This window comes from Pygocentrus nattereri, chromosome 2, assembly GCF_015220715.1.
Source record: "Pygocentrus nattereri isolate fPygNat1 chromosome 2, fPygNat1.pri, whole genome shotgun sequence".
Lineage (NCBI taxonomy): Eukaryota > Metazoa > Chordata > Actinopteri > Characiformes > Serrasalmidae > Pygocentrus > Pygocentrus nattereri.
The window spans coordinates 35600703-35617986 of NC_051212.1; the positions used below are offsets into that span (position 1 = coordinate 35600703).

Here is a 17284-nt window from a genome sequence, read left to right on the forward strand (position 1 = left end):
TTTTCTTCATGTGGCAGTAGCAGATCTCACGACTGTGAATGTGCACCAGTGACCTTCCTATCACACATCCTGACATCATGAACTGCTACACCACAATGATGAAAACACAGGAAATCCAAACTGACCAGTCGAACTGAATGATGAATCATTTTAATCTGATTTGGCTGTAAACTGCTGGCAGCTTTGGATTTCAGATGGTGTTCTTCCAGCTCTGCTCCCATCTGTCTGTCCAGAACTGACCGTCTGTCTTTGTGGCTGAAGATCTATAAGTGTTTCATACTGGTACTGTGCAAGTAGGAGAGACACTTCGCTCTCATCATGATTTGTTTCTACCTTGTGACTTTTTTCTCTTCACTATATTTGAAAGCCAGAGTAGCTGTGTAGGGGGAAAGGCCTGCTTTCTCATGTTTACTGGACAGACAGGGAGTGAGGGAAGTGACTGCATTTTGTTTTGTTTTTCTTTTTTGGGTACGCGTAGTTATAATAATTTATGGTCAGTTAGTGGGAGTTTTGTTTATTCTTTTAGACATAATCATTCCTGACAATAAGGCTGCTATGAAGTAAATAAACATTCTGTTTGGCTTGTATTTTGGAGTGGGAGCGGGAAGGGAGGAGAGGGGACCTGTTTGTTTATGTCTTTGGCTTGGATTTCTAGGCTGAGATACGTTTGTTGCAACCAAATCAGCTTTAAACAACACATTTAAGTTCTCCTTAGAGTACCTGTCTATTCATTTTCACTTAGAACGTCAACAGAACACGAGCAGGGGCATTCAAACTTTTGCATATGACTGTAGGAACATTAATAATGTCTGTCAGCCTACAATACATAAAAGGCCTTGGTCTACACTGGGCATCAAAACTGAAAGACCACATTTTCACAAATATTCAGGTTTTTATTTGACATCAACAGGTTCAACACATTTCATTCAAATCTCATACAATCATGTACGTAAAGAAAGGCAAAAGGCTCAAGGTGCGGTTGAAGCAGGAGCTTAAAAGGCCAGTTCAACATTTTGGCAAATAATCCATGCTGTGGTTAGTCATACTTATGAATTCATTTTCCCCTCACTGTATACAGTCTAAAGCAACAGAGAGGGAGGATCTCTTAGCTTCACTGTAGTTAACATGTTGTACATTATTAAACAGCACCTTTATTACGATCACAGTCGAAGTGTACATAATTAGCAGGGCAGGGACGAGTGGTTAAGGCTACTGACTACAAACTGCTGGTTTTAACCTGTCAGGGCTCTGTGACTGAGTCTGGAGTCACATTGAGCCGTTAAAAATCTTAAGCAAGGCACTTCTTACAACAGGAGCCAGATGCAGTTCCCCTTTTCACTGTAAAACCTAATTAAACAGACCCAAGTTTCCCAGAAATATCTTTGCACAAAAATCTTAAATGGTAGGGTGAGAATCCCACTGAGCACTCTCTGTCTACCAGTTAAGATTATCTTAACACTAAAATTCTTTTGGGAAACTGGGCCCAGAGCAGTTGTGGAGAAACTCAATGACCTCATCTTGGTTACAAAATCTTCATTTCACTTTGAAGCATTTTCAACACAGCTGCGCCAACTGTTCGTTACCTATTGACAAGGATTTAAGGCTTTGCTTCTCAAATGACAAGAAAGGTGTAGGAAAGAATGCGTCTAAGGAAAACCGTTTCAGGATTATATGTCAAATTAATTATTATCATTATTATTGTTAGCATTAAAAGTAGTCAAGTCGATTCTGACTCCTGGCAACCACATGGATAGTGTTCAGAAGATCATGGCTTGGAAAATGAATTTAGCAGAGAAAAATCTACTAAAACTGTATCAAACTGTACTGTGCAAAGGTTTTAGGCATAAGAGAGAATTGATTTGATTTAAAAAGCTGTTCTAATTTCTCAGCCTTGTGGCAGCACAGTATTAATTTACAGTTATCATCCAGTACCTGGTTCACCTAAACAGTATTTCAATAAGTGTGCTGCTGAAGGACTTCAGTACATCTACGTGATGCCTTTGGACCTCGTTGAGAAATCTGGAACTAAACTTTGCTCTTCAAACTAGCTCACAAGACATTAACTCCAGTCTTCAAAATCAGAAATTCTTGTTACTTTTTACTATATTTACGTTTATTTGTATTTGTTCTAATGACATCTTGTGATTTTAAAAGTAAAAAAATCTTATTGCCAAAATAGATGGCTTTAAACAATGTGCTGAGGTGCTAAGACTTTTGCACAATACTGTATTTATTTGCCAAAATGCTGAAATGTCTTTTTAAGGTCAGACTTTACTACAAGTTGTTCACATATAGTCGGTGTCTCTAAAGATGTATTTAAACAGTAGATGTGGGCAGGAAACAACTGCACACTGAGGGCTCTGTGCTCAAGTACCATTCGTAAGAATTTGTACTATTTGAATTATCTACCTGCAAAACGTTTGTATTTCTTAAAAGGAAATCTTTTTACTCAGTACTGTACTATTTCTCACATCTAGTTACTGTTCAAGTTCAATGTTTGCATTGAATTCAAATTTAATTTTGAATTTTTATGCGATGTAACTTAAGGGGCTGCTATTAAATGCTGCTTTTAATTCTACTTGGGTCAATTTTTTATTTTCTTTTTAAAAAAACAATTGAGTTGCAACCAATCTCTGTAAAATGGCACCCAACATTACAGTAATGTTAATTTAAAGTATTTTAACATTTTAACAGTATAAAGTATGGTAAGTATTACGCTAGTACAGTACATGACTACATATCCCAACGACATGTAATCAAATACAGCATTACAACGTACTTGCATAGCACTTAGGTTATATTTATTATGCTTATAGTAGATAGACCCAGTATTAGGGACACCAAAACTCAAGTTTGACCAGCAAGTCAAATGAATTCCTTTTTTTCCTTCCTAGCGAATTGATGACCAGTAAGAATTTAATTCAGTTAACCAATAATTCAACTACCCAGTCTAACCAGGTGGAGTAGTCATGTACACAGAGCTGAGCTTCATTACATTTCATTTCAATAAGAGTGAGTCACTATGACCCTGTTTACACCAGTTCATTTCATGCATCTTGCGTATCAGGATTACACACAAAACCTCCTCAGAGTTAGCCAAAACTCTCAATACTCCCTCAGCTGCTCTACACAAGGGCCAAAAACCCCCACCATACTGCCACTGCTAAACAGAGGCATCGTGGCACTTTTAAGTCAAGAGATTTAAATAAAGTGGCAGTTTGGTTAATGTTTACTTCCCCATAACGTTATTCACTGTCTTGCTACTATACACTATGTTTTAAAGCATGACCTGGGAGACTGACTATTCAAAAAAGCCTGTGAACATGAGAGTAAGGAAATTAATAACGTCATGCAAGATTATGATTTTCGAATCAGACAATCTTTCAAATAGAACAGGAAAAATGAGGAACAACTCAGCCAATCGGGTGTTGAGCTGATTTGCACACTATGCACCACATGGAAACTAACTAACCAGAGACTAACAGACTAACCAGAGAAACATTTGACTTAGCAGTGGGCAGTATATATATATATGTATTGCTGTTGTTAGAAGAAGACCTCGTACCTCCATGTTAGTCGTCATTCAGTTTTTGACATAACTTGAAAATGCCTGTTGTCTAAATTGCATGTAAATTTCATGATGAATGGACCAAAAGAAATGATCCAAAATGACTTGGAAAGAAGTCTGGTTACATTGACTCACACTGAAAGCGAAGTAGGTTTTTCCTTCTGTAAAGTTACCATTTTGGACAAACAAGGTTTTGTTCCAACAGCAATATATATATGTTATATTTTCACAACCAAACTAAACAATAAATAATTCTGCTATGCAAAACAGTAATGACAAAACTGAACAAAACGTAGACATACCTGCCAATATTGCTCTGTAACTCTAAACTCTAAAGTCCGTCACAAACAGTGCTCAAAGTTGTTTTTCATCTAAAGATGCAGGCTTCTTCAGCTGTTTTTGTTTACATTTTCGCCTTAAATGGTGCAACTGTTATGTTCAAGCACTAGAATGTCACTGCTAAAGCATTTAAGGTGGAACAGGACATTCAAATAAAAAGCTAACTTCAGCACAAGTCATTTGTCTCATACTTGTGTCCAGCAGACTTGTGGTTTATGTTCGCTGGCTCAGAAACAAAGTAGACCTTGCAACTTGAGACGCAACAGACTAGTCAGGGCAGAGGGATCAAGGGACTGCTGCATATTTATTTTTACTTGAAACATGACAAACATTCCTCACTTAGCCACTCAGCTACTGCTTGTGCGTTGCATTATCTACATGTGGCACACAGGTGTAATGATTAAGATGAAACTCATATATACCAATATACCAGAAAACCACTATATACTCCCCACTACTAATAAGTTAAGAAGTGTAATAAGTCTAAATGCATGTGGTCAAACTCTTACCAGGTAACAATCCAGATAAAAAGACACATCAAACAGGTGTAAACAGAGTCTAAGACTCAATGCATCGAGTTAAAAGATCAAGCGCCACCCAGTCAAGTTCACTTTATGTAACAACCAACAGGCTAAACCCACTGAACAAGTTCTTCTGGTTTAGTCCATTTTAATGCGCAAGAAAGATTCGAGTGAGTCAATAAGTCATTAAGTGGGTCCAGGTCAGACCATTACAGGTAAGTTTTCACTCTTTCACTGCTTAAGGCCCAGTATGGCCCGTTTGTTGGCAGAATGAGATCCATTGAGCATGATTTACAGTCATAGCAACCAGTGTTGATTCCTAGGTACTGTTGGCCTGCTCTTGTTCAAACAGTGCCATAGCCAGATGAGATCGAGAGGCCAGCCCCTCTAGATTGCTCAGCACACATCGATGGTAGATGTCTTCACTGAACCGAGGGTTACAAACTCGATGAACGTATTTCTGCACTAGAGCTGGCTCCACCGCCCTGAACACATGCAGGCCTGAATAACGCACGAAAATCTCATACACGTCCATGCTCTCCAGCATCTCGTCGTTGTCCAAGATGTCAGCCGCCATCTTGGTGCGGGCAGCCATGTAGTCTGCATTGTAGAAACAAGCCTCCTCGAAGACGTGGCGATCAAAACGGCCATCGCGCAAAGCCTCTGAAGAAAAAGATGAAGCAGCAGAAGGCTGCTGGTCACGGTAAACAAGAGCAGGGCTGTATTCCTGGAAGTGGATGGGGAAGAAAACCTGCCAGTTGCTGATGGCGTTCATTCGGCAGCGGTTCAGAAAGTCAGCGTTCACCTCAGTCCACACGCTGGCCAAAAAGAACAAGGTGTCCACTGGATGCTTCTTGGAGATGATGTCCATAAGCTTGACCTGTGAGGGTACCTCTGTTTTGACGCTAATCCATGGGATTTTCACTTCACTGAAGCGCTTCTCCACCTCACCGATCATGGCTTTGACTCCAGCAAAGACGTCCGTTTGGCTGACCCTCTGTGCATCGAAGGGATCATATACAAACAAGAAGGTAAGCAGAGCATTGTCACGAGTGTCCAAAGCGTTCACGACATACGTGTCCAAAAAGTTGCCTACAAAGTCCTGATCACGTGCAGTTACTGGAAGGATGACCTGCACCCTTGTTGCTTCAGTCACGTAGGGCATCGGAATGATCTCAATGGCACTGAGAGGCCTCAGCAGGCCAACCCGCTTGGCAATGACTTGACTGTGACCCTTCTGTGTAAAGGCCTCCAGAGCCAAGTCCAGCATGTACTCCATGCCTCTTGTGGGGTCAAACCGGCGGTAGCCATTTAGAAGCCGTTGCTTGCGGAAGCGTAGCTGTGGTTGATACCGCTCATTCAGGCGTTCCACAGCAGTCTCCAGAATGGAGTTAACGTCTGCGCGGTCAGCTCCACGGAGTTCACACTTTGGTGAGCTGTCTGCACATGAATATATGTGGTCTTCTGTGAAGTACTCCCAGTTAATCACCTCAAAACGCGTCTTGGGTTGGAAAGGGGGATTGACTCCAATGGGCCAGGTGGTGCCAGTTTTGCCCTCTGGAGTGAGCTCACTCAGGTTACTGATTTGAACCTGTGAGTGAGAAAACAACACAAAGGACTGCTCAGGAAAGGCTTGTTAATTAACTGATTAGTTGGACATTTAGGTTGTAAATGGTTAAAAGTGGCACTTCCCGTTTTCAGCCAAGGGAACATAAAGGCTGAAAATTAAAATTACATAGGACTACAACGAAGTGAAAAAACACCAATCGTCTGATCAATGCAAAATCATTTGAATGATACTAAAATGAGAAGCAGCGATTAAAACCACTCATCAGTTACTCAGTGTTTTTAAATAAATAAATAAATAAAAATTTAATCTGCAAAACTATTCAGTAGTTTCTATGAGCACAATACACAAGTGATTTATAATCTCTGTTCATCCTGAGTAACAACAGAGAGTATGACACTTTTTTACCACTTGAAAACAAGACATCCCACTCAATACACAGAAAGACAACCACAGATAGCCACAGGTTTTAAAATTATGTAAAAAAAAAAACCCCTCAAATGTGACAGTGCAAAGTTTAATTAAAAAAAAAAAAACAATAGAGTTCACTGGCATGGATGATCAACTGTTCTTTGTTGTTAAGGATGATGGATTTCACTGATAAATTCTGTAGCCTGCATAGTGTAATAACTTTATTTAATGCAAACTCTTTATATGTCAGCTCAGACTTTGTCAAGAATAAAACTTTCTTTGTCTTTGTTACCTTGTCATTTTTACGTTTAATATATTTATGCAACCACATTAATAAGACAGTAAATTTTAAAATAAACAAACAAAAAAAAAATTTTGTTTTGACTTCAGTTTTTGGCTAGGTGTGTCTTGAATTTTGATTACGGCCAAGAATTTTTAGTGCATTTTATGTAATTTTCCAATCGTCTGATCAATGCAAAAATGATTGATTTTGTTTAGATATTAATAGAAATTAAAATCATGAGACTATATTGATCTATCCATGCTCTGCACACAAGCGCATTCTTTCATAGCAACTCCTCTGATGTACATGCATGACATGTTGGAGTTATGGATATTTGTTTTGAATGCATGTGAAACATCACACTGTCAAGAACATTTTAATCTGGAAACTCAATACTGTATAGCGTCTCTAACTGACAGCCTAAATTCATTAGGTTGTATGAAAATAGCTGTAAAGCTTCTTCAAACTCTCGTTTCTACCTGAGGAACACATTTATGGAAGAAGCATGGATAAGATACAGTGCTCACTACAGTGCTCACCACTCACCACAACAGATAGTAGAGGAAGTGAATCCTAATTCACAGCAAGTAAGTTTACTCTAGTTCACTCTGACAGTGGCTCAGAATTTAAAAGTTTTCTCCTCTGCAGGCACCCTGTTCACCCTGCTCTTCTGCCACCCCTGTGAACTGTTTGCTCAGTCTGCAAAGCGAGGCTCCACAGCTCGGTCGGTAATCCAGCAGTGGAATATTAGACTGAATTTCCCAGTGGAACAAACGTCCACGAGCCAGCCTTTCATTACCCTTCACAGTAATGCCTTTCTGCTAGCCTTTCAATAAATCAGCAACCTCATATTAAAGTGTGAGAAAACTATTTACTGCTCTTTCCTAATGACTACAATTTCACCACACATTATTTAGTCTAGTCATCACCATGTTTTTTATATATTGACAGGCAGTTGATTTTACATGTGTAACTTCAAAATTTCCCCAAAAAAAAAAACAGTAGTAGTGACCTGTTAGGAAAATTAACTACTGACAACGAACTGTTTAAATGGTCCAGATGCTAAGCACACTTAAACTGTGATTTAGACTAGACAAAGCATTCAGGGGGGGAAAAAGAGCTTAAGATACCCATTTATTCATCCAACGTGTGAAAAAAAAATCTGTGGATTTATTCTCTGTATCTAATTTGGATAATTATACCATTTTATAAAATGGTATAACAGTTACCTCCTTGTAAACAGACACTGTGGCATACAGTCTTAAACCAAAACACCAAACAGTCTTAAACACAAAATAAGGTACCTTACATATCTTAGTTTTGAGCATAATTTGAAAAGACCAGCTATTCTTTAAATTGTGATAAAACCTCATGATGACTACACCAAAAGAAACTTTTCAAAAACTGCTTGGATCAAAATCTCTTTACATTAACTTACAGAAGGCTTCGCTCTTCTGTAATGTTATTATTTTGGAGATACAAGGTTTCTGTCCAACAGTGATGGTACAATTTAAAGCACATGCTAACATATGGTGGCATCCAAAAGCCTGAGTCCGCTAGTGAAAATGCTTCTATTTTGCTTTCTTTTCTAATTTAACTAATGTGTTTCATTACAAATTATATTAGCAATTTAACATACTGAATGAAAAGCAGAATCTTTGAAATATAAATTCAGAATTTCTTAGTAAGTCGTACTGTATCTCCCTTTGTTATAATAGCAGCATGCACTTGAGTCATGAACTTCAGAAGTTTGTGTAAAAACTTCTGGCAAGCAGATAAAATCTACCTGCCAGTCGCCTGAAGAAGAGTTTCAAAGAAATGAGCAAGACAAAAAAAACGAAAGTCTTAACCATGTCACAAATTTGCTGAAATTTAAACTGTGACCTAGAAATAGTGCAGACGTTTAGGTACATTTTCTGCATTTTACTTGTCATAACTTTTCTCTGACTTACTAAAAGTCTCTGTTGTTTATTTCCAGGTTTGAATGAAAAAAATCCAGATCTTCAGCATGGTCTCAGATTTTACTGTAAATCACTGGACATCACTATTATTTCATGCTATTATATTCTGCATACAGTGTGCCACAAAGCAAAATTTAGCATGAACATATTGCTATTAAGCAGTTTATACTGCCTATTATAATATGCATGAGATTTGTGAAACAAAGGACAAAGGACTACAGCCATTAGGCTACATACGCACCTGCAGCTGCTGTATCTGAGCGTAGGTCCAGTCCAGTTCAATCTGGCTGTAGCGTTTGTGCAGGCGGTACATGAGCGTTGGCTCTGAGACAGGGTGCACAGTGAAAGCATTCTTAAATTGGGAGCTGTCTTCACGCTCAGGGTCTGCGTTCTTCTGCAGCTCAAAGTACCGGTACGTCATCTCCTAAAGAACAAAATGCATGTAATATGAAAGTAAGTACTGTATTATTTCATTTGCAGTATGAACTTGAAATTACACTGTTGAGATGTAGTTTCATAACCCAGAAAGAGAAATAATCACGTGGGCCCAGCTGTAATATAACACTGCAAAACAGACTTCATCTGATCCCGATTTAAACGACTCAATCCAAAGATTTATCAGCCTTATGAAAAGAAGAAAAAAAAAAGCCCTGCCGCTACACGAAGCCAAACATGTGAATCCCGTTTAGACAAGCAAGTATTAATTCTGTATCAACTTCTTCTGATTTTGCTTGTGTTAGACAGCAGTTTGGCCAGCTTTACTGCTCATCATTATCAATGCTGCTATCCTATTTAAATTGATGACATAGCACCACAGGGACACACTGGACTGTTAGGAGCACAGCTGCAGGTTCATGGGTAATCCTGCTGTTCTAACCACTAAATTTCACAACAACTATTTGAAATAGCTTACATACAGTCTGAGCATTAGTTTCATACAAAGACTCAGGAAATGAGCAACAGCAATAGATGCTGCATTTACTGGAAACTTACTGGTCAGGATATTTATGGCAAATTAAATGTTAACTCTTAAAAGCTGCACTCATCAGCAGAGATTATAAATGTATGCTCTAATTTTATTTATTAGTTATTTCTGATTCTCAGCTCATTGAAGCAAAATGTAAAACTGAAAATTGTGTATTTAAAATACTCAATTAGAAGAGATATTTTATTATAATAGGAATTTGATGAAAAGTTTTTGTTGTACATGAAATAAAACAGGAAAAAGTGCTGACTACCCTATATTACTAGTTATGCAATTAAATTTAAAGAGTTTAAACAAACTGTAACAATTTATTCTAACTGAGTACATGGTCCATAAATCCACACAAAGGTCATAAGTGGAATAAAATACAAGAGAAATTTAGGATACGAGTCCTATAAGATTACACCTAGTCTAGTGCATATCTGTCAACTGTTCCGCCTTACCTGATGCTTCTCCAGACAGCTCAGACCCAAGTAGTCAATGATGCAACGGCCGAGCCACTCATCGGGTCTTACGCTCAGGATGTCGTTGCGGCAGGAGTCCAGATGGGGCTGCAGTCGTGCCAGAAGGCTGCGTGACAGCAGATAGCCGTATCCACCATGGCAGTAACGAGCACGCTCCTCGCCACCGATAAACTCCTCTGCACGCCCCATATAAAGATCCTGCCCTGCACTCAAATGCCCCACGAGATCCATCACCCGCTCCGCCTGCGTGTACGTGTCGTCTTGCGCCAGGTAGAACCAGTCATATTCATTGCCGTGGTGCTGATGTAGGTGACGAATCGTCTCGTACATCAGCCACACAGGTCGGTCGTCACCGTGAGCAACAACCATCATACCATGAGGTATCTTAGTGCTTCGGAGGCCAGTGAAGAAGAAGGTTCGGTGGAAGCGGTGAGCCACCGTGCGGTTGACTGCTACTCCCATTGTGTTGAGGGTGGTGCGTGAACTCAGGATGCCCACCAAAAGACGCTCTCGAATGCCAAGCTCTGTGTGGATATAACGCGTCCTGCAAGGAGGAAAAAGGAAGAGACGGGAAAAGGTTAACCCAACCTGTCAGAGAACCCACAAGGATTTGTATTTTTCTCTCAGTTTAGTCACTGCTAATAGCCAGGACAGCCTCCATCACACACTGCTACCAAACTGGGAAGGGGAAGGCTAACATGTACATTCTCCGAGTCACAGGAAACCCTGCTGTGCATGTGTCCACTAGGCTGACAGCAGTATCATCAATTGCCCACAGCTTCCATCTATCATGATTTTCAATCCAGCTGGAAGATTTAAATGTCTGGAAACACGCCAACTATGGGTTTAGGATGTCATGTGAACAGTTTTCTTTTTCCTTGTTCTGAAACAGGTCTGACATGTTGTCTGGCTTCAGAACATTCTGTAGCATGAGGTAGATCTCCCCATCCCCCAAAAAAAGATGAGTCACAGCTGCAATAACAGAGACATTTAGAGTACATCTCTAGGTTAAGCTGTAACCTTTTTATTATTTTAACAAAATACAATTTATAGGCTGTAAACACACAATTTCTAAAACCATAGCAAGAACAAAGTTTCTGATCAGAAAGCAAGTTTATTTTGTTCGGTTTATGGGAGGCATGATTAACTAGCTGTGCTGAAACAGGATACTGGAGAAATGTGCCGTAAGAGTGTCCTTACTCTGTAAGTGTAAGGAGCAGCCTGTAGTTTGTATTTACAGCTCCTTTGTTCTGTGTGTACTGTTACTGCAGTCAGGTGATGTGCTGATGGCACGAGAAGGTCCCCAAACGATAGATACCATCATTAACTTGTAATAGCTAGGGTCGCGATCAGACGATGGTATATTGCACACAATATCCTAAGCGTGACATCCACTCTAGTTCCACCCCGTGGATAGTGAATGCGCCCGTGTCTTGCCTGTTTGTATAAATATCACATATTCTGGGCTTTTAGGTTTTGACTCCTGCATGTATGCGTGTACTCCACCCTCGCAGTTGTAGGTCATTTTCTTGTAGATTATTTTTTGTAATTTCTGAGCATATGGTCCTGTCCCAGTTGTTTCTAAGTTGTTCACCATTTTTCTCACTTCCCCATTCTAGTCACTCCTTTGTCAGACCTTTGCTGTCTGTTTATAACTGTGATTACGTATTAACCTGTAAATACCTGCCTACCACTTGAGTGCCAACAAAACACTGCAGTTTATTCTTGTTTACACATTTGACCTCTTCCAGCCCCCTTTATGACTGTAACAGGGACAGATTGCTCAGGATGTGTTTAATGCTCTAACCAATATCTCACTAACCATCTGCAGGAAAAGAGCTTTTATGAATAGCAATCACAGAAATCGCATGAGCTGTGGTTCATTTAGATAATTACTCCGCAAAGGTGGCACGTTATATTCAATATACTGACACTTAACCTCTACCAGAGCAGATTAGGGAGAAGAGAAGACGCCACGACAATTAAACTCGTACTAGACAGTAATCAGCTTACGTTAATAAAGAAGCTTTGATACAGACAAAATAAGATTTACCTCATTCTTTTAAATCAAGACAAGCTGAAAACTTGTGTGCTAAATGTGGTCTATATTCTTTTTTTTTTATATTTATGCACACTTATATGTATGTTATGCCTTTTTGATCCACAGGATCTTTGTGTCTGAAGCACAAAAATGATGACAGCTTCAAGCCTAATACATACAATGAAAACATCAGCAGAGACCTACAGCTAAGAACTGCTTAACTACAGATTAATCAAAGCTTCTTTGTTAAATTAACCGCAGTGAACTGTCTGCAGGCATAAAGGTTGGGTTTTATGGGTTTTACAAGGCAGGCAAATTTAAATGTAAATGTCAAGGCACACCATGTCACCCCAATGTATTATGTAAAATACGTTTAGCATTTTTGTCCCCAATTTGATTGACCGTTTCTGTGGCCGTACACCCACTGCTGTTTCATCAGAAAAATTCATCCTCAGTAACGTGAGAGAATAAAACAGACATTCACAAATCAGAGGAGGATTTGGCTGTAGGAGCTTAACACTTGGCCTCTACTGTGGTATCATTGCTATTCTGAAATTGTGTGAACAAGCAGACAATCTACAAAACTGGTTATTCATTCATTCACTGAGTTCATTCATTCACCATTTAGACAAAACTTTATGTAGTAAACAAACATGACAAAATAACAGCTAAGATTAATGGCTTTTGCAGGAACGGTCATGATCACCATCATACTTTGCCAAATACAGTGCAATATTATCACGTTTCTCCTCATATTGCCTGTGACATACAAATGATGTATTTCAACAACTCAGCAGTCAATGAAATGTGAGACCATGCTTCTCAATGGATGACTTGTTTAAAAAGTCAGAGGTCTTAACACTAATCTATCATTGAAGGTCTTTTTGGCAGGATACTGGAAATATCAGGGAATGGAATTCACAGCAGGGCATGAATTTTCCACACTGGTGCAGGTACACTAGGCTGCATGCCATTAATCATGCAATAAAATGTTTCTGTGACACTGCACACTTTTTAGGCAACAAATCTGTCTTTTTTTGCTCAGATTTGAGCTGATGTACCAATAATGACACTTACACATGGGGTGGGTGATACGGCAAAAATATCATGTCAATACGATGTACAACATGCATCACGATATTTAGTTTTTGTGAGATTTAATAAGTTGCAACATGCAAGATAGTACCTTTAGCACTACATATAAAATAATAATAATAATAATCCTACAACTGCAATTATGTTTATTCTATGCTTTACAAATGGCATTGCACTAAATCCAATTAAACAGGCCTAACTATGCTCACTGTGCAATGAAACATAGTTATTCAGTGTTCTTCTGACATTTTCCATGATGTGCTCAGAAAAACACACTCAACACAACTGATCACAATAACAGTGAAATATTATCATTTTACTCATCCCTAATATTACACTTCAGATGTTATACACCATACCGTACCAGTCAGTACTATGGACACATCTAGTCACAGTAGAGCTTATTTTTTATAATAATGGTGAAGACATCAAAGTTATGAAAAACATATGGGCGTATGCAGTATACATAAAAAAGTGCTAAATCATAACTCTCATACAGATTCCTCCAAGTAGACGCCCTTTGCCCTGGGCTTTGAACACTCTTTCAAGCAGCTTCACCTGGAATGATTTGACTTGAAGTTCCACGTATGCTGAACATTTGTTGGCTGCTGAAAAATACTTTTTGGAGTGTTTTGATTTATTTATATTTGTCTTTAAAAAGATTAAAGCATAACCTGTTAGATAAAGTGTCTGTAAGCTTATGAAAAAGCTCAATTTAATCAGGGTGCCCATATTTTTGACTGGTACTGTATAATTCACAGCGCTGCCTCAATAACACCACTCCCTGGGGTACCAGAGCAGACACATATCTCAAAGGAACTGTGACATCAGCCAACTTTACTGACCTGAGTACTTTCTTGTGTGGCTTGCTGGGATCTTTGTGATAGGGTACAATACGTGGCTGGAAGTCTTCATTCCCATCCTCTCCATTGGCTCCCTGGTGCTCTCCAACATGACTGCCCTGAAGAAGACCACCATTCAGCAGTTCATCACTGCAGCCATCCTCTGTGTCTCCCTGTGTCCATGACACCATGAGCAGACTGAGGCTACAGCCCAGAGAAAGGCCCAGGATGAGAGGCAGGGCAGGGCGGAAAACAGCCAGAAAAGAAGAGAGGCGCATGATGGAGCAGATGGATCAGGGTCCTCCAAGCCTCTGGATGGCAAAAACCACCTCGAGCAGCTTGCTCTAAATGACTCAAGTCACAGTGCTGTGAAATGTTTGCCTTGCAAACAGTGTAAACTGTAACTTCAGCAGTTATGAAATCTTCTGGGGGATGTTGTAAGTCACTGTGGTCATCTAGTGACCGAAAGACTCTATGGGATGGAAAGCTGTGAGCACATTCTCTTAAGAACAGACACTTAAGTTACTAGCTTAAGGTAAAACAATACGACAATTCTTAACACTTAATTAGTAAAACATTGCTTCCCATCGTTTAAAGGATCTTTCAGTTTCTCAGTAAGAGCACGACGCAGTTCTCAGTTCTTCCTGCTGTAAGAAATCCATGCACGGAACTAGTTAGTTAGCTAGTTAGTTAGTTAGCTACTCCGACAAGAGAAGAATGTCTCATATCTCTAAAACTAGCATTCATTCTCGCACCGAACTGAGCCTCTTAGTTCATGTCGTCAACATTAAAGCACATTTTACCAGCATTTCGGATTTCTCCTTCACTAGTTCAGATACTTCAGGCGTCTGTTTTTCTTCATCAGACAGACATCCTCCACCCAGTCTCCGACAAAATCCAGCACACAAAGTCGAAAGAATGCAGGCTAATCTGAGCCGACAGCTCCCCTCTCCTCTTCTGTAATGTTTCTCGATGTTTTTAATGTTTCCGAGGTGGTCTCCTCTTTCCGCTCCTGCTCTTCTCTCAGCTCCTCCAGCTCGTCGGTCCTGCGCTTCGTCCTCAGACGTTGAACGGTCGTTTGTTTCTCTCGTGCGGAGGAGAAGTGCTCGTTCTCTAATAAAGTTTGTCCTTTCCTGAGAGCAAAACCGGACTCTTTTTCGAGAATGGACTGGTGTTAGCGCTCCAGCTTCGACCACCACATCGCCCACATCTCGGAGAGAGACAGGCCGGACACATCCACACGGCGGGTTCAGTAACAGGACACCGCGGGAAACAAAAAACACACACACAACGTTCCACACCGTCCGCGCCTTAAAGGGGACTTCCACCGTTTTCACACAGGCCCGCAGAACCTAGTGCTGAAGACGTAAACGAAGTCGTTTAGAGTGGTTCGGGGTGAAGTGCTCGGCTGTATAGAGAAACTCTCTGGGCTTGCTCATAGTGGAGGTGAGAGGATCCAAACGTCTGGAGTGTTTAATGCTGCCTCACAGAACTGATACAGACATGCTGCCTGAGGTGGAGGCTCGGTCTGTGGTAGTTCTCTGATGATCTTTTTTACTAAAATGTAAAATAAATGGAAATGGAAAATATGTACCCTTTTTACATTTTTTTATTCAAAACTTTTTATTATTATCAACATTACTATAAAACTCATATAGGTTAGTTGTCATTTTGGTTCATTTGTGTGAATGAAACGTATACATTTACACTGTGAACACAGTGGCCCCTGGTTCCCAGCACCACCTCTGTAAAGACATCTGAGTTTCACTACAAATACACCATTTCACACCAAATCAGCCCGAATAACTTTGTTTACATCTGAAAAGATTCATTTATGTATACAATTTGAGAAATCAGAAGAACTGCCCTTTAAAGTGGAATTTCAGTGTTTGGGATTTAAGAAAAGGTTTGGTGTGAAATGTGTGGAGAAAGTTATCGACTCAGATTTCTTTATAGTGGTGTGGATAGGAACCAGGGCTAGCGATGTCCACAACCCAAATATAAAGCATTTTATTACCATTCATAACCAAAATAACCAGTGAATCTGTGAATCTACATGTGTTTCCTATGTTTTTATACATAATGAGAGGTTTTCTTTTGGCACTACATGTTATACAACAGACTGCATGTACCTCTTATGAATGAATTAAAAAACAGTTTGCTGCCAAACCTTTATCTCAAAACTGTTGTAAAGCGACCACCCAGGCATCAGGCAGCATGTTTGTAAACTTTTAAACTTCTGTAATAACTTTCCATGTGTTCACTTTTAGTGGAAAATTCTTCAGACGTCTGGTTTCTATCACCACCACTGTGAACAATTCTGACTCAGTAAGTTTTTCTAAAACAGAGCAAACCACTCTGAATGTTTACGTCTTAAGGTCACACAAATCTGCTGCAGGTCTGAGCTGAAGAAGATAAAAACTGTTTGCATTGAGAATTTACATTAACAATATTTAGACTTGCTTGTTTACATGTATTCAAATAAAATGAGGTACCAAAATAGGTTCTATGACCAGTAACAGTAGTGAAACTCTTTTTGGTGCTATAGAACCATTTTGCTAGTGAGGAACTGGATGTATATTTACTCAGTTACATTTTAGTCTTTAGCATTTAGTTCCTTATTGATTTTTGTGTTTGATTTCATTGTGTTATGTTGGTGGCAGCATCTGTACTGTGTTGTAATTAGTCACACTTCTGACTTAGAAGTTTACCATTTAAATGAAAAGAAAAGAAGAACCACACCTAACAAGCTTCAGTTCCTCTACTGAGAGATGATGAAGCTCCCCTGTAGTTTTGAAAGTTGCTCAGTACTAAAATAGTACAGACTGTTTTAGCCACTTTAGTTTCTGAAAAACTACTTTCAATTTAAATTAAGTCATTATTTCACAGAAGTAACATTTCTTCTGAGTGTGGGTTGAGACGGCTTTACTCACCTGTGGAAATATTAGTATGTGAAAATATTATGCACTATTTTTTTTTAAATATCTGCATGATTCTGTGTTTGAGGTGTAAACACTGTAATTCAGAGTAGTTTGATATGGAATGGTTCATTTGTAGAGACACTGATTTCTTTACAGTGGTGGTGATGGGAACCAGGGATCACAAATATTGCAATTTTATTTAGTATCCAAAAAAACAGAGTTTAATAAGTAATGTTGATGATGGTAAAATAGTGGAAAAACTGAAAAAAAAAAAGTTTTCCTTGGG

At 39.3% G+C, this 17284-nt stretch overlaps 1 protein-coding gene across 1 annotated transcript; it reads right to left on the bottom strand.

Annotated features, from left to right (window-relative positions):
• Positions 1–872: 872 nt before the first annotated feature.
• chpf2 (chondroitin polymerizing factor 2) lies at positions 873–15338 on the bottom strand. The gene is made up of 4 exons (XM_017723278.2): positions 14081–15338; positions 10079–10643; positions 8892–9074; positions 873–6019 (listed from the first exon to the last, which is right to left on the bottom strand). Exons 1-4 carry the CDS (start codon positions 14353–14355, stop codon positions 4748–4750), a joined length of 2295 nt encoding a protein of 764 aa, XP_017578767.1. The 5' UTR covers positions 14356–15338; the 3' UTR covers positions 873–4747.
• Between the last annotated feature and the right edge of the window lie 1946 nt (positions 15339–17284).